This window comes from Triticum urartu, chromosome 1 (assembly GCF_003073215.2).
Source record: "Triticum urartu cultivar G1812 chromosome 1, Tu2.1, whole genome shotgun sequence".
In the NCBI taxonomy this organism is placed as follows: domain Eukaryota; kingdom Viridiplantae; phylum Streptophyta; class Magnoliopsida; order Poales; family Poaceae; genus Triticum; species Triticum urartu.
The window spans coordinates 11,431,640-11,457,246 of NC_053022.1; the positions used below are offsets into that span (position 1 = coordinate 11,431,640).

The 25,607-nt window shown below is 45.1% G+C and overlaps 1 protein-coding gene across 7 annotated transcripts; it reads left to right on the forward strand.

The window, feature by feature from the left end:
- Positions 1-1,331: 1,331 nt before the first annotated feature.
- Positions 1,332-24,472, forward strand: LOC125542415 (agamous-like MADS-box protein AGL61). Of its 7 annotated transcripts, none has more exons than XR_007297928.1 (8): positions 1,342-1,698; positions 2,660-2,783; positions 2,884-2,924; positions 3,118-5,017; positions 5,420-5,493; positions 5,591-5,749; positions 6,208-6,305; positions 23,737-23,755. XR_007297928.1 is itself a non-coding variant. In XM_048705466.1 (7 exons), exon 7 carries the CDS (start codon positions 23,725-23,727, stop codon positions 24,298-24,300), a length of 576 nt encoding a protein of 191 aa, XP_048561423.1. In that variant the 5' UTR covers positions 1,334-1,698; positions 2,660-2,783; positions 2,884-2,924; positions 4,971-5,017; positions 5,420-5,493; positions 5,591-6,305; positions 20,700-23,724; the 3' UTR covers positions 24,301-24,472. The 7 variants fall into 7 exon arrangements, 4 of the variants coding, with proteins under 4 accessions (XP_048561429.1, XP_048561423.1, XP_048561415.1 ...); XR_007297925.1 differs by lacking the exon at positions 23,737-23,755 and adding an exon at positions 20,700-20,962; XM_048705466.1 differs by having other exon boundaries at positions 1,334-1,698; positions 4,971-5,017; positions 5,591-6,305; positions 20,700-24,472.
- Positions 24,473-25,607: the final 1,135 nt, after the last annotated feature.

Below are 25,607 nucleotides of genomic sequence, written 5' to 3' on the forward strand. Positions count from 1 at the left end.
TGCCGATATGGTGCGATAATGATTGATTGAACTTACTTCTGGAGCATCTCAGTCATGTTCGCATACTCCTGGGGATCTTTTCGTCTCGAGGGACCGCGAGGAAAAAAAGGCATGTGGGCATTACTTGTTTTGCCCACACGTAGGCGTGTGGACCGATCCTCTTAGACACCACACAAAACGTGTGGGTAGATCCCTTAACACCCACACGTGTGGGCGTTATCGGCGTCCTTAAATATATACTCCCTCCGCTCCAAATTACTCGTCGCAGAAATGGATGTATCTAGAACTAAAATACATCTAGATACATCCATACCCACGACAAGTAATTCAGAACGGAGGGAATATGTTTGAAGCAATAATGGTAAGTATTGTTGAGATGATCATTAATTTCACGGACTCTAGCATGTGTTACATGTCACACTAATTTGGAATAGTGGAATCGGTTTTCTTGTGGAAATAGCTTAAGAAGCTGATATATATTCTCTTCGAGTGTTGGTATGCAGACTCACAGTTTGCGGTTTTCTACATGCTGAAATCTGCCTTCCGTCACTGTTTTATTAGTCCCGAAAGATTCTAACTCCGGAAAATCTTAAAAGAGCATTGCTATACAGCCGATATTTTTAAACGACATGCAGATGACGTTTCCCTTCCAGCCATCAGTACTTTGGTCCCTAAAGCATCTGACGGTGCAGATTATTTATCGGCTGCACATCGGGCACATAGTGTCGTGTGCACATCCATTCCGATCTTAAAATAATATGGCGGTGGAATATCTTCGAGGGAAGTTTGCGGACAGATGAGGGCTCTAGAAGCTTGCCCTAGTGGCTAGACGCCAAGGACTCCTGGCCTCTCCAGGTATCGGGGCCAGGCCCCATGGGTGTCCCTTGGTGAAAAACTTCTCATCCTATTTTTTAAGGTTAAAATACTCATTTCCCTGAAATACAAAAAGAAACAGAAAAACTGGCACTGGACACTTAATTAATAGGTTAATTAGTCCAATGTAAATGATAAGATAATAGCATAAACATACAAAAAATATAGATACATCAAAGATGTATCAACTTGCAGTTCAAATTTGAATTATATTTGCTAGATGCCTAGAAATACACTGAATGATCTAAATATAGCAAACAAATCCCCCAAAATGCCAATATTATCTACTACCCCTATAAAAGGAAGAGAGGGCGGAGAACCAGACAATCACAACCATCCATCATCAACATCTAATGGTCCTTAATTCTTCGGTGTTTAACGCTGCAAGCCAGGCCGTAAGGCAACAAACCATCTATCGTTAATCCAGCCCTCCTCGCTGTTAAAAAAAAGAACCAAACCGTCCGCACGACCCGCACGACCCCCTCGCCCCCGACCTCTCGTCCCCTCCTCCTCCCGCGCCGTTCGCCGCCCCGCGCCAGGTCGCCGCCGGAGCCATCGGAGCCCGCGCCCTTCCCCGAGCCGCCACAGGTCGCCGCCCCGCCCCGCGCCCTTCGCCAAGCCGCCGCCGGTCTAGAGCCGCCGCAGGTCGCGCCGACGACGCCGACGAACCCGCCCAAAGCTGGATCCGCTGCGGGTCGCGTCGGAGCCGCCAGCACCCGCCGCAGGTCGCGCCGCCGCGGGTCGCCACCGCCCTTGGCCGCAGTCCCTTGTCCGCAGTTCGCCCCTGGAGCCGGAGCCTCCTTCGCCCCACGCCCTTCGCAGCAGGTCGCCCCCGTCGCACCTTGGCCTTTTTCTTTTTTAAATGAGCTGAATTGGAACACGGATATGTACTACTCTAACTTCTGTTCAGAAGAATTCTGATGCATCCAAATAGCATAATAGGTTAACAATATATGTTCTCTATTGAAACCATGGTCGTGCATATTCAGAAGCTATATTGATTTCTTGATTTTCTTAGAATCGTTTTGTTGAATAATTTTGTTTTGTGAATAATTTGAAAGGCGTATCGAGGATGGTTGGCATTCAATCAGTCTCATATTTGTTTCTTTGATCCTTTTCTTTTTTTATTGTTATAAACTATCGTTGCAATTTAACCTTAATTTGTATCCACCTCCGCTACAGAGCCTATCATTGTATTTTAACTTGGATTTGTTGTTCGATGAATGATCCTTATGGATTGAACTAAGCTTGCCCCTATCATATGTTTTTATCCAGAACTATGTCATAGTTTCCCTTTAATTGCATCAATTTTTAGTGTCTCAGATAACTCCACTATTAATCCAGGTTGGAAAACTATCAGGAAACATAAAAACCCAACTCATCTTTTCCTCGCAGATTCATAACCAACCAGGCACAAATTCTTTTTGGTCCTGCTTATAGACTTGCTACTGCAGCTGGCTCCCTAGACACCTTGCCAAATGCACCTCCGGAATAAGTATGGCTGCACACGTATAACCCTTCAGAAGCACATGATGTTTGTTGGTTTGTTCATTATTGTTCCTCCATTTTTTGGATAGACTTTGAGTGATGCTACAAGCTACATCATCAGATCGCTCATTCGCAGATAAAAAGAAAATACCATCATTGGTTCTAAATGTACATGATTTTTTTAGAATGCCTGCTCTGTAAGAAAAGTAAATTTCCCACGCCTATCATTGTATTTTTTAAAAAAATTAAAATTGCCCATGCCTTTCATTTGATTGATGTTCTGAAGATGCTTACTCAGGTCCAGGTTCCCCGATGATGTGCAGAATTGAGCTTCTCAATATTGAACGAATATTGCATGACAAATCTGCATAACAACTCATAATATGCCTCTGTAGACAGCATGCAGAAAACCAACAGTCCAGGTTCTCCAATGATATATGGCATTTAGGCAATCTCACTAAGAATAATTTATATCTTCTTTTTTTTGCCTCCTCCCTAACAACGCATACTTTATTTCTATAGGTTCAGAACATTGGCACTCATCGGCATCTACAACATCTAAGGTCCTTTTCGTCACATATTCATATTTACTTGAGTTTGTGCTTACTTTGTTCGCAACATTTAAGAATTGAGCTTCTCAAAATTGCATGAATATTGCATGACAAATCTGCATAACAACTCATAATATGCCTCTGTAGCATCGTTTTTGTCATCCTACTGATGTAGGATGTTCCCCATTTTTTTAACATGCCACAGATGAGGAATCATCGTCCGCATGCGTTACGATCAGGGGATCGTTCCCCATTTAAAGATCCGACGAATACACCTACTCATGAGACTGCAAACCAGACACATTCTTCTTCATCACTCGATGTGCCACGAACTCCATTGAGCAACATAACCAACTCAGTTGTTAATCAAGATGGTGAAAAACCAAAAATTGGTAAAAATTGGTATGCACGAATGTCCGATGAGAAGAGAGCGGGTCCTTCCCGTGGTCCCGCGTGGGACAAGAGCACAGATCACTGACATCACTCTCCAAAGATCATATCTATGAGAGAAAATTAGAATAATACGCCTCACACGTAACATGAGAGCACAGACTGACCCGTGGTTCTCTAAATACCTCTTAAGAATTGGCAATGGAATGAAGGAGACGATCGGTGATGATTATGTGCGTCTGCCTGATGACGCACCTGTCATGAAGCTTATTGAACATGTGTTCCCATCTCTTCATGAGAACGCTTCATCCGGTGCCTACATGAGCACACATGCTATTATTTCTACCAAGAATGAGCACGTGGACGACCTAAATGCAAAGATGATTGACAGGTTCCCCGGCCAAGATAAGGTATACTATAGCTTTGATTCCGTCGATGATGATACACGCAATAACTACCCAATTGACTATTTGAACAACCTCACTCCGAATGGCTTGCCTCCCCATATTTTAAAAGTAAAAGTCAACTGTCCTGTCATTCTGCTCTGGAATCTTGATCCTAATAACGGACTTTGCAATGGAACGAGATTGATGATTAGAGCTTTCCAAAATAACGCAATCGATGCCGAGATTGTTGGTGGACAACATGCTGGAAAGAGAGTGTTCATCCCTAGGATCCCGATAGCACCCTCGGAGGATATTTCACTTCCTTTCAAGTTGAAGACGAAGCAATTCCCTATTCGTTTGAGTTTTGCAATGACCATAAACAAAGCCCAGGGGCAAACCATCCCAACTGTTGGCATTTACCTTCCGGAGCATGTATTCTCGCACAGCCAGCTCTATGTTGCACTATCAAGGGGTGTTTCAAGGCAGACAACTCCGGTTCTGGCAAAGCCAAATAAATAAATAGATCAAACGGGCAAAAGCACCAAGAACATTGTGTACAGAGATGTCTTGGAGGGATAACACAGGTTTGATATATGATAACAGCACCAAGTGCTTATCTTGTTTTCATTTTGTTGTTCCCTGTCCATAAAAGTTAGCGGATTGCTTCGTTCTTTTTTGTTAAACTGCAATATTTGTTTTGGTCTTCCATGCCTTGTCATTATTGTGTCTCATTATTGTTCGTGTGATCCTAACTCTACGGAACCATATAGATAAAATGCCCTTCCAATTTAATAGTAATCTTTTATGAAAGGACAAAAACGGCATCACTAAATGTGTGCTCTTATAAATTTCTGTTTTTTCACACTGTATATGTAGTTTGTCGCTTCCTTTTGTATAAGGTTGTGAGTAGTCTAGAAGAATAAATGAGTACGTGTGTCTTAAATTAGCATACTAAAAAACTGCTTTTTGAAAATGCCCTTGGCTCTGAACACGTATGGATCCCAGTGCACCACCTTCCACTGAATTTTGGAGAAGTATGATAATTTCTATCACTAATTTTCCTTTTTTACTTTATTCTATCTTGCTAATTTCGCCTTTTTTGAACCACGGTATACTAATTTTGCCTTTTACTTGAGGCTTTTGCTACCATGAATGCGAAATATACTTTTGCTACCAAAGTGTAGACACAGTAAGTCTGAACTTATTAGATGAGGTGGTCAAGTTTGATATCTGCCATCAGCATTTTACATTCTGACCATGTAAACTTTTATTTTAACTGCAGATGGACATGCGAATGTTTTCTCAGGATAATTTGATATGTACCATATGGTATTGTTTCCTTTTCTCCTCTGTTAATTAGTTTTTTAGTGGTGTTACCACAAGATCATGGTGCAGAATTATAATTTTCTCTTCTTTGATCTACTCCAGTTTCATTTATTTGTGTTAGCGATCATATCTAGGAGATTGTGATTTGTTTCATTCAGCATGCACGGGTCTAACATAGAGGATGCCAGGAAATAATTGATGAGTTGTTGTCTGTCACCCTCATTCCTCACTTTATCTTTGGTACGGTGCATGATATTTTCTGTCAACATGTTCAGGACTTCGCAATCCTTTAGCTCAAGCAGCTAAATTGTGCTCTGTTGTCAGTGTGACCATATAGGCACAACACATCATGATTCTTTGATTTTCATGATACATGATGGCTCATGTCGTGCATTTTTTTCCCAGGATTTCACTAATGAGGTTGACATTTCTGGATGATTTTCTACCTGTACAAACTTACCTGTGTATCAACCATGAAGGTCAACTATTTTGATGTTTGTCTATGCATCATATGTTCTACAGTTGACCGCTATGCTCCCAGGATGCACTCAAAATACTCATATATTTGTTTCCCAGATTATTATCAATCCAAGGATCAAAGAAGAAAAAAAGGGACATAGCAAAATTGACTTTAGAGAGCTGGACCATGATCTACAAAAATGATCACAGTTAGGGCAGAAGAATGATGAATCCCCGTGCTTTTCTAACCCAGTGGTCCCTTCTAACCTGGCTAAGGTAGAAAACATTAATCATGTTTTCATTGTTTGTATATATTTCTGTGATTGCTGAAGGTAAGGCAAAGAGTTGTTGTAGGCATGAAATTTGTGAAGTTTGTAATGACTAGAGATTTCAGCAACGGTCATGGTTACAAAATTTCATCTTGGTCACTTCATATGCTTAACTTTTTTTAAGATAATGGAAGATTGTTTTTCCGTCCTCTGCATCGTTCCAATTAAACATGTTTATTTTTGCCTGACCTTGGATCCTACTAATTTGTTATACAACCTTGTTTCTCTTGTGCTAACTCTTCATATCAAATTCCTTTTACATACTATGCAGTTATGATTTATCTGCACAGTAACCCAACCTGTCTTCCTTCCAGTTACAGCTGCTATCTCTGTTTGTCTCGTGCATATTTTGAAGTATAGTGCTTTGGTTGATTACAACTATGTACCATTCTTTCACTATTTCAGAGAAGATCATATGGACATTTAGGGATAAGATGGAAGGGAGGTAGTTCCCTATCTGGAACTGTTTAACGTCTGCTATTTCATCAGACTAATAAACAAAGGTATGACTGGTATTTCTAAGAAACGGAGGTCCATGTGGGACACAAGATAAATTTCTCCTGCTATTGTTGAGACCAATGAAGATGGGTCTCCTCCTAAGTACATAGATAATCGCCGTAAAAATTGCTCTCCAGCCTCTGCTCCTCCATCGAACTATTAACATGCCATGTTTATTTATTTTCCCATAATATGTCTCATCTACACTACTAGGAAAAGGCCTACTAATGGCGCACCTAATTTGGCCATTAATGGCGCATTAGAGGTGCGCCATTAGTGCCACGCCATTAGTATATTTTACTAATGGCGCACCACTGGTGCGCCATTAGTATCTGGTATACTAATGGCGCACCTCAGATGCGCCATTAGTATATACAACAGTGCGCCATTAGTATGCCTCCCAGGGGGCCATGTATACCCAGGTGCTTTGGCATACTAATGGCGCACAACAACAAGATGCGCCATTAGTAACTTCGGCATACTAATAGCGCACTGTTTAATGATGCGCCATTAGTATCCTTTGGCATACTAATGGCGCATTGTGGTGATGCGCCATTAGTATGCCTCCCAGGGGGCCATGTATACCCAGGTGCTTTGGCATACTAATGGCGCACAACAACAAGATGCGCTATTAGTAACTTCGGCATACTAATGGCGCACTCTTTAATGATGCGTCATTAGTATCCTTTGACATACTAATGGCGCACTGTGATGTGATGCGCCATTAGTATGAATATTAGCTTTTTTTATTTTTTTATTTTCTGTTTTTTGCACAGGTTACAAAATGTATAATTGGGCAAAATATAGACAGCACACATCAACAATAGATTCATCGAATACAATAGAATATTAGTCTCTGAATACAATTCATCATATTAGTCTCCAAATTGAAAAGACCGAACAAAGATAGAACATTATATTACAAGTCTCGAGACCGCGAGTAGTGAGTTTGTCTTCACATTACAAGTCTGATATCGATCATCTAAACTACCATCACATAGAAGAGAGCTGCGGTCATCATGATGAAACTCGTCTTCATCCGGTTCCTCCAACGCTCCCTCCCCTCTCCCGCTCGATAGCGGGCGTATCTAGATTCGGCCTCGGCCCTAGTGGTGTACCCTTTGTAACTGTTACCGCTGAATCGGTGAACCTGTCTCCGACACTCCTCCCAGTCGTCGTAGACTCCGGGAACCTTAACCTTGTACACGACATACGACGGCATCGCTATGCACTAGCCAAACGAAACGTTAGTACCAATTCACAGACAATACATAAGCAATATATAAGTATGCAACAGAACGATCGGAAGAGAAAAGCAAGACATTAATAGCATCGATTACATCTAAGTTGAACGACTCTCGAAACCAAAGAGACATACTACAAGTTCATTAAAGTTTAATTACAACATGAGCCAATCGATGTTTCAGAACTAGACACAGCATCACTGCTTTCGACTCGACTCAAGGGACCGGAGCGTGGATGAAGCCGCCGTCTATCATGGGAGTCATGAAATAACGGTCGTTGTCAGCCTGCATTTGTAGCATTGTGTCGATGTCACTGTTGGACGGTTGATTTCTGAGGTAGAACTGCCCGAGGTACGAAGGACATCTTGATGGATGATTTCCGCAAACTCTGACTGGATGCGAAAGAATTCTTGTCTGATGTCCGCGTCCTGGATTACCGACACGTTCGCGGCCCAATCTTTGAGTTTACTCGGTAGCAGAAGTTGATGCTGGTCCCGTACGATCGCCCGCTTGTGATGGATGGCGTAGTAGGCACCCTTCTGACCGCCAGGCGGCTGCTTGACGCAGCAGAACGTCGTATTGTGGGAGAACACGTGCTTGCCGTACTTACGAATAGGCCTGGTGAAGGTGCCTCCAGATTTGTCGTAGCCGGGGAGAACATCATCAAGAACCTTCTTGACATTTGTGTAGTCTACGTTCGAATGACGGTCCGGGTCGAAATACGTGGCCATGGAATATTTGGGGCTTAGGAGGATGAGCGTGCAATGTGTGTCACTGCAGAAAACACGGAATGTTAAAAGAAAAACGATCGAAATCTAAGAATTCATACGTTACGGGGCGGTTGAGGGGAGGACTTACTCGGGAAAGTAAGGCACGAGGAAGTTATCCTTATCTTGATTTGCCAGAATGACGCCTTCGAGGTAAGAACTCGCGACTTGCCGGTCCTCAGCGCTGCCCAAGATCTTGGCACGCATGTAGAAGGGGTCGACTATCACGATGTCCGGGGTCTTGTCGTGAATGATCCGCATCTCCATACTTAGCGAAAATAGCCGAACGAAGGTGTAGTGCAGCGGATGAAGGTTCAACATAGCGTGGATGTCATCAAACCGCAGGACGATCGTACCCCCGATGGAGTTATCCACAAAGCCCTTGCCCTCTGGCACCTTGGCCGTGAAAACCGGGTATGCCACATCCTTCTCTGTGAGACGCCGCTTCTCCAAAGAAAGAACACTGTCATGCAGACTCCGCATAGCACCGGTTGCAGCATCGAGCATATTTCTCGGTAGCATCGGCCTACCCGCCACATGCAGCCTCCTCATTAAATCCTCAGGTGAAGGTGGCCCGTCCTGAGCACGGATCGTACTCGGTGCCGGCTGGCCCGCACCCTTGTTAGTCTTTCTTTTGCGTGCCTTCTTCTTCTCCTGTAATGGGACCGAGTTCTGCTCACAGACCGCCTTCTTGAGTGTGTTGGGGCTGATAATATTTCGCACCTCGCCTATCTGAGGCTCGGTGAAGTCGGCAGCTGGAGGCGTCTCCTGAGAGCTGAACTGCAGACGACGCCTGTTGCAACTTGGCTTCCCCGCGGTACGAGCTAGATCGCGCACGTCTTTTGTTGGGTTGGGTTCTTGAGAAGGAGGCCCCATGAAGTCGCCACCGTACCCATGATCGGCAACGTACTGATCGACATTGCCAAATGTATCATCGTCGTCGTCGTTCTGATCCTGTGCCATATGCATGTTTGGATCCAGTGGCATAGGGATGTCCGGCACCGTTGCGGCAGTCTTGCCATGGGGCCGACTTGGCGCCGGCACGACTGACGGTGTTGTCTTTGGGGTGGTGTCTGTTGGGGAACGTAGCAGAAATTCAAAATTTTCCTACGTGTCACCAAGATCTATCTATGGAGAGACTAGCAACGAGGGGAAGGAGAGTGCATCTACATACCCTTGTAGATCGCTAAGCGGAAGCGTTCAAGTGAACGGGTTGATGGAGTCGTACTCGTCGTGATTCAAATCACCGATGACCAAGTGCCGAACGCACGGCACCTCCGCGTTCAACACACGTGCAGCCCGGTGACGTCTCCCATGCCATGATCCAGCAAGGAGAGAGGGAGAGGTTGAGGAAGACTCCATCCAGCAGCAGCACAACGGCGTGGTGGTGATGGAGGAGCGTGGCAATCCTGCAGGGCTTTCGCCAAGCACCACAGAAGAGGAGGGAGAGAGAGATGCAGGCTGCACCAACGAGAGATCGAATCCGTTTATGGGCAGCCCTAGCTCATATATATAGGGAAGGGGAGGGGCTGCGCCCCCTCTAGGGTTCCCACCCCTAGGGGGGCAGCCCTAGATGGGGAGCAAGCGGCCAAGAGGGGATGGGAGAGGGAGGCGCACCAATATGGGCCCTAAGGCCCATATCCCATTAGGGTTTGCCCCCTCTCCATCTCTTAGGCGCATGGGCCTTAGTGGGGCTGGTGCCCTTGGCCCATGTAGGCCAAGGAACACTCCCTACAGCCCATGTGGCCCCCCCGGGGCTGGTGGCCCCACTTGGTGGACCCCCGGGACCCTCCCGGTGGTCCCGGTACGTTACCGATAAACCCCGAAACTCTTCCGGTGACCAAAACAGGACTTCCCATATATAAATCTTTACCTCCGGACCATTCCGGAACTCCTCGTGACGTCCGGGATCTCATCCGGGACTCCGAACAACATTCAGTAACCACATACAAACTTCCTTTATAACCCTAGCGTCATCGAACCTTAAGTGTGTAGACCCTACGGGTTCGGGAGACATGCAGACATGACCGAGACGTTCTCCGGTCAATAACCAACAGCGGGATCTGGATACCCATGTTGGCTCCCACATGTTCCACGATGATCTCATCGGATGAACCACGATGTCAAGGACTTAATCAATCCCGTATACAATTCCCTTTGTCTAGCGGTACGATACTTGCCCGAGATTCGATCGTCGGTATCCCGATACCTTGTTCAATCTCGTTACCGGCAAGTCTCTTTACTCGTTCCGTAACACATCATCCCGTGATCAACTCCTTGATCACATTGTGCACATTATGATGATGTCCTACCGAGTGGGCCCAGAGATACCTCTCCGCTTACACGGAGTGACAAATCCCAGTCTCGATTCGTGCCAACCCAACAGACACTTTCGGAGATACCTGTAATGTACCTTTATAGCCACCCAGTTACGTTGTGATGTTTGGCACACCCAAAGCACTCCTACGGTATCCGGGAGTTGCACAATCTCATGGTCTAAGGAAATGATACTTGACATTAGAAAAGCTTTAGCATACGAACTACATGATCTTGTGCTAGGCTTAGGATTGGGTCTTGTCCATCACATCATTCTCCTAATGATGTGATCCCGTTATCAACGACATCCAATGTCCATGGTCAGGAAACCGTAACCATCTATTGATCAACGAGCTAGTCAACTAGAGGCTTACTAGGGGCATGGTGTTGTCTATGTATCCACACATGTATCTGAGTTTCCTATCAATACAATTATAGCATGGATAATAAACGATTATCATGAACAGGGAAATATAATAATAACCAATTTATTATTGCCTCTAGGGCATATTTCTAACAGTCTCCCACTTGCACTAGAGTCAATAATCTAGTTCACATCATCATGTGATTAACACTCACAGAGTTCTGAGTTTGATCATGTTGCTTGTGAGAGAGGTTTTAGTCAACGGGTCTGAACCTTTCAGATCCGTGTGTGCTTTACAAATCTCTATGTCATCTCCTAGATGTAGCTACCACGTTCTATTTGGAGCTAATCCAAATAACTGTTCTACTTGGAGCTATTCTAAATTGTTGCTCCATTATATGTATTCGGTATCTCTACTCAGAGCTATCCGGATAGGTGTTAAGCTTGCATCGACGTAACTCTTTACGACGAACTCTTTTACCACCTCCATAATCGAGAAAATTCCTTAGTCCACTAGTTACTAAGGATAACTTTGACCGCTGTCTTGTGATCCATTCTTGGATCACTCTTGTACCCCTTGATGACTCATGGCAAGGCACACTTCAGGTGCGGTACACAGCATAGCATACTGTAGAGCCTATGTCTTAAGCATAGGGGACGACCTTCGTCCTTTCTCTCTATTCTGCCGTGGTCGAGCTTTAAGTCTTAACTCCATACCTTACAACTCAGACAAGAACTCCTTCTTTGACTGATCCATCTTGAACAACTTCAAGATCATGTCAAGGTATGTGCTCATTTGAAAGTACCATTAAGCGTTTTGATCCATCCTCATAGATCTTGATGCTCAATGTTCAAGTAGCTTAATCCAGGCCTACCATTGAAAAACACTTTCCAAATAACCCTATATGCTTTCCAGAAATTCTACGTCATTTCTGATCAACAACATATATTCATCAGAAATTCTATAGTGCTCCCACTCACCTCTTTGGAAATACAAGTTTCTCATAAACTTTGTATAAACCCAAAATCTTTGATCATCATCAAAGCATACATTCCAACTCCGAGATGCTTACTCCAGTCCTTAGAAGGATTGCTGGAGCTTTGCATACTTATTAGCATCTTTCAGGATTGACAAAAACCTTCCGGTTGTATCATATACAACCTTTCCTCAAGAAAATCGTCGAGGAAACAATGTTTGACATCCTATCTGCAAGATTTCATAAATGATGCAGTAATCGCTAATATAATTCCAACAGACTCTTAGCATCGCTACGAGTGAGAAAGTCTCACCGTAGTCAACTCCTTGAACTTGTCGGAAAACATCTTAACGACAAGTCGAGCTTTCTTAATGGTGACACTTACCATCATTGTCTGTCTTCCTTTTAAAATCCATCTGTACTCAATAGCATTACGACCATCGAGCCGTTCTGCCAAAGTCTACACTTTGTTTTCATACATGGATCCTCTCTCGGATTATATGGCCTCGAGCCATTTATCGGAATCCGGGCCCACCATCGCTTCTCCATAGCTCGTAGGTTCATTGTTGTCTAGCAACATGACTTCCAAGACAGGATTACGTACCACTCTGAAGTAGTGTGCATCCTTGTCATCCCACAAGGTTTGGTAGTGACTTGATCTGAAGTTTCATGATCACTATCATAAGCTTCCACTTCAATTGGTGTAGGTGCCACAGGAACAACTTCCTGTGCCCTGCCACACACTAGTTGAAGAGACGGTTCAATAACCTCATCAAGTCTCCACCATCCTCCCACTCAATTCTTTCGAGAGAAACTTTTTCTCGTGAAAGGACCGATTCTAGAAACAATCCCTTATTGCTTTCGGATCTGAGACAGGAGGTATACCCAACTGTTTTGGGTGTCCTATGAAGATGCATTTATCCACTCTGGGTTCGAGCTTATCAGCCTGAAACCTTTTCACATAAGCGTCGCAGCCCCAAACTTTTAAGAAATGACAGCTTAGGTTTCTCTAAACCATAGTTCATACGGTGTCATCTCATCGGAATTACGTGGTGCCCTATTTAAAGTGAATGTGGTTGTCTCTAATGCCTAACCCATAGACTATTGTGGTAATTCGATAAGAGACATCATGGTATGCATCATATCTAATAGGGTGCAGTTATGATGTTCGGACACACCATCACACTATGGTGTTCCAGGCTGTATTAGTTGTGAAATGATTTCCACAATGTCTTAATTTTGTGCCAAACTCGTAATTCAGATATTCATCTCTATGATCGTATCATAGATCTTTTATCCTCTTGTCACGACGATCTTTCAACTTCACACTGAAATTACTTGAACCTTTCAATAATTCAGACTCGTGATTCATCAAGTAAATATACTCAACATCTACTCAAATCATCTGTGAAGTAAGAACATAACGATATCCACTACATGCCTCAACACTCATTGGACTGCACACATCAAAATGTATTACTTCCAACAAGTTGCTTTCTAGTTCCATTTTACTGAAAACGAGGCTTTCAGTCATCTTGCCCATGTGGTATGATTTGCATGTCTCAAGTGATTAAAATCAAGTGAGTCCAAACGCTCCATTTGCATGGAGTTTCTTCATGCATATACACCAATAGACATGGTTCGCATGCCTCAATCTTTTCAAAAATGAGTGAGACCAAAGATCCATCAACATGGAGCTTCTTCATGCGTTTTATACCGATATGACTTACGTGGCTGTGCCACAAGTAGGTGGTACTATCATTACTATCTTTTGGCATGAACATGTGTATCACTACGATCGAGATTCAATAAACCATTCATTTCAAGTGTAAGACCATTGAAGGTATTAGTCAAATAAACAGAGTAACCATTATTCTCTTTAAATGAATAACCGTATTTCGATAGACATAATCCAATCATGTCTATGCTCAACGGAAACACCAATCTCGATGGTAGAGGGAGCGTGCGATGCTTGATCATATCAACATTGGAAACACTTCCAACACATATCATCAGCTCACCTTTAGCTAGTCTCCGTTTATTCCGTAGCTTTTATTTCGAGTTACTAACACTTAGCAACCGAACCGGTATCTAATACCCTGGTGCTACTAGGAGTACTAGTAAAGTACACATCAACACAATGTATATCAAATATACTTCTATCGACCTTGCCAGCCTTCTAATCTACCAGGTATCTAGGGTAATTCTGCTCCAGTGGTTGTTTCTCTTATTACAGAAGCACTTAGTCTCGGGTTTGGGTTCAACCTTGGGTTTCTTCACCAGAGCAGCAGCTGAATTGCCGTTTCATGAAGTATCCCTTTGTTCCCTTGCCCTTCTTGAAACTAGTGGTTTCACCAACCATCAACAATTGATGCTCCTTCTTGATTTCTACTTTCGCGGTGTCAACCATCGCGAATATCTCAAGGATCATCATATATGTCCCTGACATATTATAGTTCATCACGAAGCTCCAGCAGCTTGGTGGTAATGACTTCGGAGAAACATCACTATATCAACTGGAAGATCAACTCCCACTCGATTCAAGCGATTGTTGTACTCAGACAATCTGAGCACAAGCTCAACAATTGAGTTTTTCTCCTTAGTTTGCAGGCTAAGAAAATCGTCAGAGGTCTTATACCTCTTGACGTGGGCACGAGCCTGAAATCCCAATTTCAGTCCTTGAAACATCTCATATGTTATGCGATGTTTCAAAAACGTCTTTGGTGCCTCAATTCTAAACCATTTAGCATTACGCACTGAACTATCATGCAGTCATCAAAACGTGTATGTCAGATGTTCGCAACATCCACAGACGACGTTCGAGGTTCAGCACACTGAGCGGTGCATTAAGGACATAAGCCTTCTATGAAGCAATGAGGACAATCCTCGGTTTACGGACCTAGTCCGCATAATTGCTACTTTCAACTTTCAACTAATTTTTCTCTAGGAACATATCTAAACAGTAGAACTAAAGCGCGAGCTACGACATAATTTGCAAAATCCTTTTGACTATGTTCAGGATAATTAAGTTCATCTTATGAACTCCCACTTAGATAGACATCCCTCTAGTCATCTAAGTGATTACATGATCCGAGTCAACTAGGCCGTGTCCGATCATCACGTGAGACGGACTAGTCAACATCGGTGAACATCTTCATGTTGATCGTATCTTCTATACGACTCATGCTCGACCTTTCGGTCTTCTGTGTTCCGAGGCCATGTCTGTACATGCTAGGCTCGTCAAGTTAACCCTAAGTATTTTGCATGTGTAAAACTGTCTTACACCCGTTGTATGTGAACGTAAGGATCTATCACACCCGATCATCATGGCGTGCTTCGAAACGACGAACTGTAGCAACGGTGCACAGTTAGGGGAGAACACTTCTTGAAATTTTAATGAGGGATCATCTTATTTACTACCGTCATTCTAAGCAAATAAGATGTATAAACATGATAAACATCACATGCAATCAAATAGTGACATGATATGGCCAATATCATATAGCTCCTTTGATCTCCATCTTGGGGCTCCATGATCATCTTGTCACCGACATGACACCATGATCTCCATCATCATGATCTCCATCATCGTGTCTTCTTGAAGTTGTCACGTCATCTATTACTTCTACTACTACAGCTAACGGTTAGGAATAAAGTAAAGTAATTGCATGACGTTTAAGTTGACACGCAGGTCATAAATAAATAAGGACAACTCCTATGGCTCCTGCCGGTTGTCATACTCATCGACATGCAAGTCGTGATTCCTATTACAAGAACATGATCAATCTCATACATCACATATATCATTCATCACATCCTTTGGCCATATCACATCACATAGCATACCCTGCAAAAACAAGTTAGACGTCCTCTAATTGTTGTTTGCATGTTTTACGTGGCTGCTATGGGTTTCTAGCAAGAACGTTTCTTACCTACGCAAAGACCACAATGTGATATGCCAATTGCTATTTACCCTTCATAAGGACCCTGTTCATCGAATCCGATCCGACTAAAGTGGGAGAGACAGACACCCGCTAGCCACCTTATGCAACTAGTGCATGTTTGTCGGTGGAACCGGTCTCACGTAAGAGTACGTGTAAGGTTGGTCCGGGCCGCTTCATCCCACGATGCCGCCGAATCAAGATAAGACTAGTAACGGCAAGCATATTGAACAAAATCAACGCCCACAACTACTTTGTGTTCTACTCGTGCATAGAAACTACGCATAGACCTAGCTCATGATGCCACTGTTGGGGAACGTAGCAGAAATTCAAAATTTTCCTACTGTCACCAAGATCTATCTATGGAGAGACCAGCAACGAGGGGAAGGAGAGTGCATCTACATACCCTTGTAGATCGCTAAGCGAAGCGTTCAGTGAACGGGGTTGATGGAGTCGTACTTCGTTCGTTGATCCAAATCACGATGGATCAAGTGCCGAACGCACGGCACCTCCGCGTTCAACACACGTACAGCCCGGTGACGTCCCATGCCTTGATCCAGCAAGGAGAGAGGGAGAGGTTGAGGAAGACTCCATCCAGCAGCAGCACAACGGCGTGGTGGTGATGGAGGAGCGTGGCAATCCCGCAGGGCTTCACCAAGCACCACAGAAGAGGAGGGAGAGAGAGATGCAGGGCTGCACCAACGAGAGATCGAATCGCGTCTCTTATGGGCAGCCCTATGCCTCATATATATAGGGAAGGGGAGGGGCTGCGCCCCCTCTAGGGTTCCCACCCCTAGGAGGGGGCGGCAGCCCTAGATGGGGAGCAAGGGGGCGGCCAAGAGGGGATGGGAGAGGGAGGCGCACCAATATGGGCCCTAAGGCCCATATCCCATTAGGGTTTGCCCCTTCTCCATCTCTTAGGCGCATGGGCCTTAGTGGGGCTGGTGCCCTTGGCCCATGTAGGCCAAGGAACACTCCCTACAGCCCATGTGGCCCCCCGGGGCTGGTGGCCCCACTTGGTGGACCCCCGGGACCCTCCCGGTGGTCCCGGTACGTTACCGATAAACCCCGAAACTCTTCCGGTGACCAAAACAGGACTTCCCATATATAAATATTTACCTCCGGACCATTCCGGAACTCCTCGTGACGTCCGGGATCTCATCCGGGACTCCGAACAACATTCAGTAACCACATACAAACTTCCTTTATAACCCTAGCGTCATCGAACCTTAAGTGTGTAGACCCTGCGGGTTCGGGAGACATGCAGACATGACCGAGACGTTCTCCGGTCAATAACCAACAGCGGGATCTGGATACCCATGTTGGCTCCCACATGTTCCACGATGATCTCATCGGATGAACCACGATGTCAAGGACTTAATCAATCCCATATACAATTCCCTTTGTCTAGCGGTACGATACTTGCCCGAGATTCGATCGTCGGTATCCCGATACCTTGTTCAATCTCGTTACCGGCAAGTCTCTTTACTTGTTCCGTAACACATCATCCCGTGATCAACTCCTTGATCACATTGTGCACATTATGATGATGTCCTACCGAGTGGGCCCAGAGATACCTCTCCGCTTACACGGAGTGACAAATCCCAGTCTCGATTCGTGCCAACCCAACAGACACTTTCGGAGATACCTGTAATGTACCTTTATAGCCACCCAGTTACGTTGTGACGTTTGGCACACCCAAAGCACTCCTACGGTATCCGGGAGTTGCACAATCTCATGGTCTAAGGAAATGATACTTGACATTAGAAAAGCTTTAGCATACGAACTACATGATCTTGTGCTAGGCTTAGGATTGGGTCTTGTCCATCACATCATTCTCCTAATGATGTGATCCCGTTATCAACGACATCCAATGTCCATGGTCAGGAAACCGTAACCATCTATTGATCAACGAGCTAGTCAACTAGAGGCTTACTAGGGGCATGGTGTTGTCTATGTATCCACACATGTATCTGAGTTTCCTATCAATACAATTATAGCATGGATAATAAACGATTATCATGAACAGGGAAATATAATAATAACCAATTTATTATTGCCTCTAGGGCATATTTCCAACAGTGTCCCCCGCCCCCAAACGAATCTGGCTCTTCGGCCAAAGCAGGGGCCAGCTCAGGCAGGCGCTGAGGGTCATCACGTCATCATCGTCAGCCCCGACGAGTCGAATCGGAGGTAACAACTCGCGCAGCCTGGCAGCACCCGAACCAGTTGAACCCTAAACAAGTTGGGTGGCATCTGGGTACCGTGGAACAAGGGGTTGCCCGGTTGAACGATTTTGCCCTTGGCGACATCGACCAACTCGTTGTTCATGAAGTGCAGGAGAGTGCACGGAACGTCGGCGGCGCCCTGCGAAAACAGGTAGGGGGTCAGGGATGCCCAGTCAAAGGCAAGGAGATGAAGTCCTCGGCTGAGAGAGGCTTAATTAGTTACCGTGATGATGGCGTCGAGCTCGGCTAATGTCGAGGCACCGCCAACGGCGGGCGTGCAGTTGACGGAGGGGCCGCTTGCTGCAGAGGTGGCGGCCGGCGTACACCCGGGTGCATTAAGCTCCCGTGCCGGTGTCGGAGACACCAATGCCGCCTCCGCCGGAGACACCAATGGCCCCGCCATCGCATTCTGCGAGTTGCTGGCCGTGAAGCTAGGAATCGGGGGCGGCCCCTGTTGGCCGCCCGCAATCCACGCACTCAACCCCTCTAGGTCTTCGAAGTTCCTTGGATCGTTCCCAAATTCTAGGTCTTCGAAGTTCAACGCTTGCCACTGGCTCGCATCCTTTGGGTGACTCAGCATCTTGTCTTTTTTATCTATCTCCGGATCATTTGCGTCATCTTCTCGCTTCTTCTCCTCCCTATCCGCGTGCCAACGCAGGAGCTTTGCTACCTTAGGGTCCGCGAAATACCGCTGCAGATGAGGAGTGATCGGAAAGTACCACACCACTTTTCGAGGAGCTTTCTTCCTCTTCTTGTATCGAGTGACGCCGCACACCGGACATATGGTAGACTCCGCGTGCTCGTCCCGATAAATGATGCAATTGTTCATGCACACATGGTATTTCACGTGCGGTAAATCCAGAGGACACACGATTTTCTTCGCCTCCTCCAAACTGGTCGGGCACTTGTTCCCCTTGGGAAGACGTTCGTGCCAGAATGACATGTTCTCGTCGAAGCATGCGTCGGTCATTTTGTGTTTTACCTTCATCTCCAGAGCCATGAGCGTTACTTTCAGGCGGGTATCCTCGGGCCTGCATCCTTCATACAATGGAGTAACCGTGTCTAACTCAAGTTGATCCATCTTGGCTTTCTCTCGGGCGGCAGCTCTTGCGTTATCCGTCTACTTGAGAAGCAGCTCTTGAATATGAGGGTCCTGCACCCAGCCCATCGATGGTCCAGCGTCGTCTGCTCCGCCGGCATCATCATATTCATGATCATGCCCGTCGTCTGCTCCGGTATCTTCCTCATCATCATGTCCTGCATCTTCTACATGATGACTGTGTACAGCATCACCGTCGTGATCATCTCCTGGGGATTCTTCGTCTTCTCGTCCGCCCGAGCCGCGGTGGTTGTCTTGCTGCCCTTCCTCATTTCTTGCCCGGCCCCCATGGACGACTTCGTAGTCATCTTCGTCACCTTGCCACAAATAGCCATCCATGAAACCACGCAAGAGCAGGTGGTCCCGCACCTGCCCGGATTCCGGGTCCGCAATAAGGCTCTTCAGCTTGCATCTTCGACACGGACATCTTATCTCCGTCTCATTCTTTTGAAGCATCTCGGCCTTCGCGGACCTCAAAAACCTATTCACGATGCCTTCGGTCATCGTGCGGACCATGGTCGCCTGCGGGGTAGAGCAAAACGATATTTTAGAACCAAGAAAAAATTTGGCATGACTTTCCCTAAAAATAGGACCAAAAAGAATGCTTAATGCCAAAATTCTCGCCGAAACGGAAATGAATCAACATTCCGGCAAAATATTGGCAACTATCGCATTTCAAATACCGGTACACCTCCAAACACAAACACATATGCAACACCACAAACATATGCAACACCACGAACATACATAGATCTAGCTAGGCCATAAAAAGTGCATGTGCACATTGTTGTAGGGAGAACAACATAAATATAGCTTCCCCCCTTACTTACCTATCAAAACAAGGTAATTTAACCACTTAAACTGAATGAATCTATGGTGGAAATGAGGTGAAAAAGAGGAGGCACCCGAGACAAGGAGGAGGTGGAGAGAATGAAGTGGGGAGAAAGTGAGTGTGGGTAGGAAAGGCTGTCCAAAATATCTTGATGCTGCCCACTTACTAATGGCGCACCAACTCTAAATGCGCCATTAGTAATCCAGGTTACTAATGGCGCACCTTCTGGTGGTGCGCCATTAGTAGTTTTGCAAAAAAAAAACATACTAATGGCGCACTGTCCCACAGTGCGCCATTAGTAGTTTTGCAAAAAAAGGAATAAAAAATATAATAAAAAAAACAACATTAGTGGCGCACTTTCCGACAGGTGCGCCATTACTAGTTACAACTAGTAATGACGCACTGTGTCTGGATGCGCCATTAGTGTGTTTGGACAGGCGCACTAGTTCAAAAAAAATTTTTTTGATACTAATGGCGCACCCTGGGCCTGGTGCGTCATTAGTAGTTTCAACTCTAATGGCGTATCAGAAGGTGGTGCGCCATTAGTATATACTAATGGCGCACCGCTTGTCTGGTGCGCCATTAGTGTCAATCCCATCTATAGCCCTTTTTCTAGTAGTGCTACTTGCAGCCATGGAATATTCGCATATCTTCACTACAAAACGTGACCAAGATGGAAGAGGCCCTCCTACAAGCTTTGCTGCATGTATCTATTCCTTTTGATTTTTATGTTGCTTGTAAGACAACTGCCCAACTAGCATTTATAATTTCTTGTGGATTTACATGGTGTGCATGATATTTCTCTTACATGCAAACTTGTATACTTGAAAATCAGGGTTCTATGCATTACTAACTAGAATCCGGGGATTTTGTTTTGTTTTGAACACAATCAAATCAATTAGTTTTCCAATGTTTACCCTTGTTTTTATCCGACACTATTTCTTCTGGCATTTAGACATGAAATGTTCGGGACTGGACTATAAAAGAGATGAAAGAGGGGATACTTTGGAGAACGATTGTGCATGTTGCTTCTCAAGTTTAGCTTGTGAATTTTAGTGTTGAGATATTTTTGTGAAGAATAAACTAAAGATTAACATGTCGAGAGCATCTTGACTGTGCACATAAAAAATGATAAGCTGGGTCAATGACTGGGAGAATTATGGTTTTATGTTACCCTGTGTCATATCTCATATTTGTGTACCAAAAATGAACATCCAATATTCCACATAATGGAAATTCTTACTATTTGTGACCGTAGTCGTAAAGATTTTTTTCTACTACACACCGACTACTTGAAATCTATCATTCGTTTATAGAAGTATAATTTTGTTGATTTTATATAACAATTGCCTCTTAACGGAGATGAACAAAGAAACATCTTCTAACGATTGTACGTGCATTGCACGTGCACGCTTACTAGTAACATAAAACATTTGATGGTATATGTTGAGCCTAGAGAAGATTCAAGGTCAAACGATGAAGCAACCAACCCTTTGCCTTCAAACTTGACTCGTTTTTCTCAAAACCTAAGTTCTTTCTAATAGATGGTCTGATTTCTAAGCATTGTACATCTCAACTATTGAGAAACCATATCAAACTTCTACCACGGCATATTGATGTCATATAATGACAACATGTCAGGTTTCATGTTTTTCCGACTACTTTCATCTTCAGAATTATTATTTTTGATAAACTTCATGTTCGGGGCCAGCTCTTGGCATCCGATTGTTTTGACTTTCTTTTATTTTCATGGATAAGGCTGAAACATAAAGTAAAGAGAACAAATATGATTTTGGCCCAATTTTCGAACTTCTTCATGCACTTACAGTTCAAATTTGAATTATATTCAGTATATGCCTAAAAATACATTAAATGACTTAAATATAGAAAACAAACCCCAAAAATGCCCAATTATGACATGGAACATGTGAGTGTATGTTGAGAATAGATTTTATTTAAGGTCAAACCATGAAGCAACCGACATGTCACCTTCAAATCCGACCATTTCCCTCTTGAAACCATGATTCTTCCTCGGAGATGTTCTGGTTTCCAAGCAGTGTATGTCACTACTTTTGTGAAACCTTCCCAAATTTTTACCACAACCTCTAAAGATCATATAATAATCCCGACACCATGTTCCATGTTTTTAGTCTCTGTTTGCATTTTCTAGAATTGGAAGAACGGTAAACTCCATGTTCGGGAACGGATACGGGAACCCTGCATGTTTGGAACTTCCTTATTTTCTTGGGTATAGCCTAAAAATTAGAATCGTTAACGCAAGTATGATTTTCCAATTATTTTTACCAACCTTTTCATGTTACACACAGGGGAAAAACAATAAAAAATAAAAAGGGAAAAGGGAAAAAGAAATTAAAATGAATTAAAATAATGAAAATAAAGAATGAAATAAAATAAGAGAGTGAAAAGACAGAAAAAATGGAAAGAAAGAAAAGAAAAAAATGGAATCTCTGCCAAGTGTTTTTCTTTTGCCGAGTGTAAGACTAGACAAACCTCAAGTTTGCTCAGTGTAAGATTTTTTGCCGACTGTGTTTTCAGAACCACTCGGCAAAAGATATGTTTGTCGAGTGCCAAAAAAGTAAATCAAATGAAAGAAAATAAATGAAAAAATGATAGGAAAACAATGTCCGCCGAATGTTTTTCTTTTGCCGAGTGTTACACTAGAAAACCCTCCAAATTTGCATAGTGTGGGACTTTTGCCGCCACAGGTCCACCTTATCTCCAGTGGCCTTAGGGCCATGGAGGCACATTGGACCTCGGTCCTTGCCGGTGGGAGGGTTCCTGTTCTGGTTTTAGTTTTTTTAAAAGTTGATTAGGGCTTGTGTCCCGCTCAAGAAGGTGTGGCGGCGGAGGCGGCTCCCTGAAGATGGACTAAGGTCCTCGCCGCCTTGCCCCCGTCTCAACGGTGCGTCCAGTGTCATCGGAGGATGTGTGGACGTGTGTCTTTGATGAATGTTGTGGAATTCGATCGGTATTGGTCTTCGATGGATCACATTAGATACAGTCTTTGTTCGTGTGTCTACATGTTGCATCCTTTCGATCAACGTTTCTTTTCATCAACGACGGTTGTTTTTCTGGTGCGCTAGTCCGGTAGGGCCTTAATACGACACTCCGCGACTGTCTATATAATAAGTTTTACCCAACTTCAATGAGGGAGGGGCGATGATGGCGGCACGCCTTCGGCTCACTTTAGTCTTTGAAGTCATCGCTAGGCGGTTTAGTTTTGGTGTTCCTTATACTTGCGTGATGGATTGATCCTAAGTTTATTCCCGCAAAAAGAATTGATCCTATGTTTTTCCCGCAAAATAGAAAGAATTTTGCCGAGTGTGTTTTGGAATGCACTAGACAAAAGCTCCGTTTGCCAAATGCCTTGGAAAAAACACTCGACAAAAGGTCGGATCACGTACAACTAGCAGTCCAAACTCCAAAGTTTACACCTCAATAGGATTTGAAGGAAGGTTCTTGGAACCTTCGTTTCAGATAATCATATATGGAAGCTAATCCCACAAGGATAGAATTGATCCATACGTATTAATTGCATCTCCATATATTAAGATAGTACCAAGGGTACCTTTCCCCTACTACACCGTAAACCAGTCGATCGAAGCTAAGGATCTGCATCTTCCTGCCGACCATCCATGGCGATGAAGACGAAGACGAAGAAGGGAGGGACGGGGAGGAAGAAGAGGAACGAGACGAAGCTCATCGAGGACCCGGCCAAGCGGCAGGTGGCCTTCTCCAAGCGCCGCCCCACGCTCTTCGGCATGGCCGGCGACCTCTCCGCGCTCTGCGGCGTCCACGTCGCCGTCGTCGTCTTTTCACGCTCCGCGCGCGGCAACGCCTACGCCTTCGGCAGCCCCTCCGTCGATGCCGTCCTCCGACGCTACCACGGCAACGTCCAAGATGATGACGACCATGGTGATGACGATGACGATGCTGGCGCTCTGGCGGGGTTGCGGCGCGAGCTGGACGACACCAAGGCGCGTGTGGAGGCGGAGAAGAAGCGCATGAAGAAAGTCGAGGCGAACGTGGAGCGGGCCATGGCGGCAAGGTCAACTGCGCTGTGGTGGCAGGCCGACGTCGAGGCTCTCGGGGCAGCGGAGCTGCCAGAGTTCGAGACGGCGCTCCGGCGGCTCAGGGACACCCTCCTCCGCCGGGTCGACGCGCTGCAGCTACCTCTAGCCGCTGCACCGCCTGCCTACATGAACATGTAGCGGCTAATTAGCGATACCTTACCACATCTTCGATCTTGTCTCAAACGAAAAGTACGGATGCATGCATGCATGCATTATGTGTATGATGCTCGCAATATCGAGTACAACCATTAACTTCACGAAGCATTTTGTTTTTTTTTTATATGGAAGGTCCGATTTTGTTTTTTGCCCATAATGTCATGTCATGGATGTCATTTCTTCATAAAAATTCACATCTTGGATAGACAACTGTACCATGTTTCTACAAAATAAGTTCCAAATTATATGGAAACCTCATGAGTAATCGACTCCAAATCCAAATCAGATCCGATGACGTGCGACTTACTATAGGTCAAGCGGAGAAGTCGCGATGGACGATCTGAAGAAATCACGGCGAACCATATATATGTACATACTCATGACCACCCAGCTCCCGGCAGCTTGCATGAGCAGCAGCCGCGGTGACCATGGACGGCCAGCGGCTTGCAAGAGAGGCGATGGTGACGGCCACTCTCACCTGACGCTGCTCCAGACACGATTACGTGCTGGTTCCGACCGCACTCGCCTTCTACGGAGCTGTCCCCGCCGACCCCGACTACTGCTCCGGGGCTCCCGGCGACCCCGGCGGCGAGGCTGAAAGGTCGACGTGTGACTGCTCATTGTCATGGTTACCGTGCTCATGTCGGGCTCCCGACCACGAAGATGAATTTGCCCCTGTCCTCCCGGGTGGTCAACAATCTCCTAATACGATCTAGCCATTAGCTGAGAGAAGAGAGGGGACGCGGGAGAGCTAGCTAAATAATAGGATCTGAGCTTACAACAAACGACATTGCATGCATGCACAATCACATTCAACACATATAAGGTAAGTGGCCTATAGCGAACCAATCTCTGGTTGAGATGGTTAGGTGGACAGTGGTATCCCCAACCCACTAGGGTTCAAATCCTGGTGCTTGCATTTATCCTGGATTTATTTTAGGAATTCCGGTGGTACGCTTTCAGTGGGAGGAGACGTTCCCGTCGACTACGAGGCGCTCATAGGGGTAGGGCGTGCGTGTGTGCGTTCATAGGGGTGAGTGTATGCCCGTTTATATGAGCGCTTGCGTCTGTACTGTGTACTGTCTTTTTTCCGAGAAACTTCCAATCTATTCATCTTCAATCATGACAGTACAAAGAACAACAGAGGTAATAAAGATTGCAACCATGTCCGTGGACCACCTAGCGACGACTACAAGCACTGGAGCAAGCCCAAGGCGCGTCGCCGTCATCGTCCCTCCCTCACGGGAGCCGAGCAAACCTTGTTGTAGTAGACCAGTCGAGAAGTCATC

Excerpts from the sequence above, each read along its gene's own strand:
- LOC125542415 (XM_048705472.1), top strand. The coding sequence starts at position 23,725 with ATGGCGATGAAGACGAAGACGAAGAAGGGAGGGACGGGGAGGAAGAAG.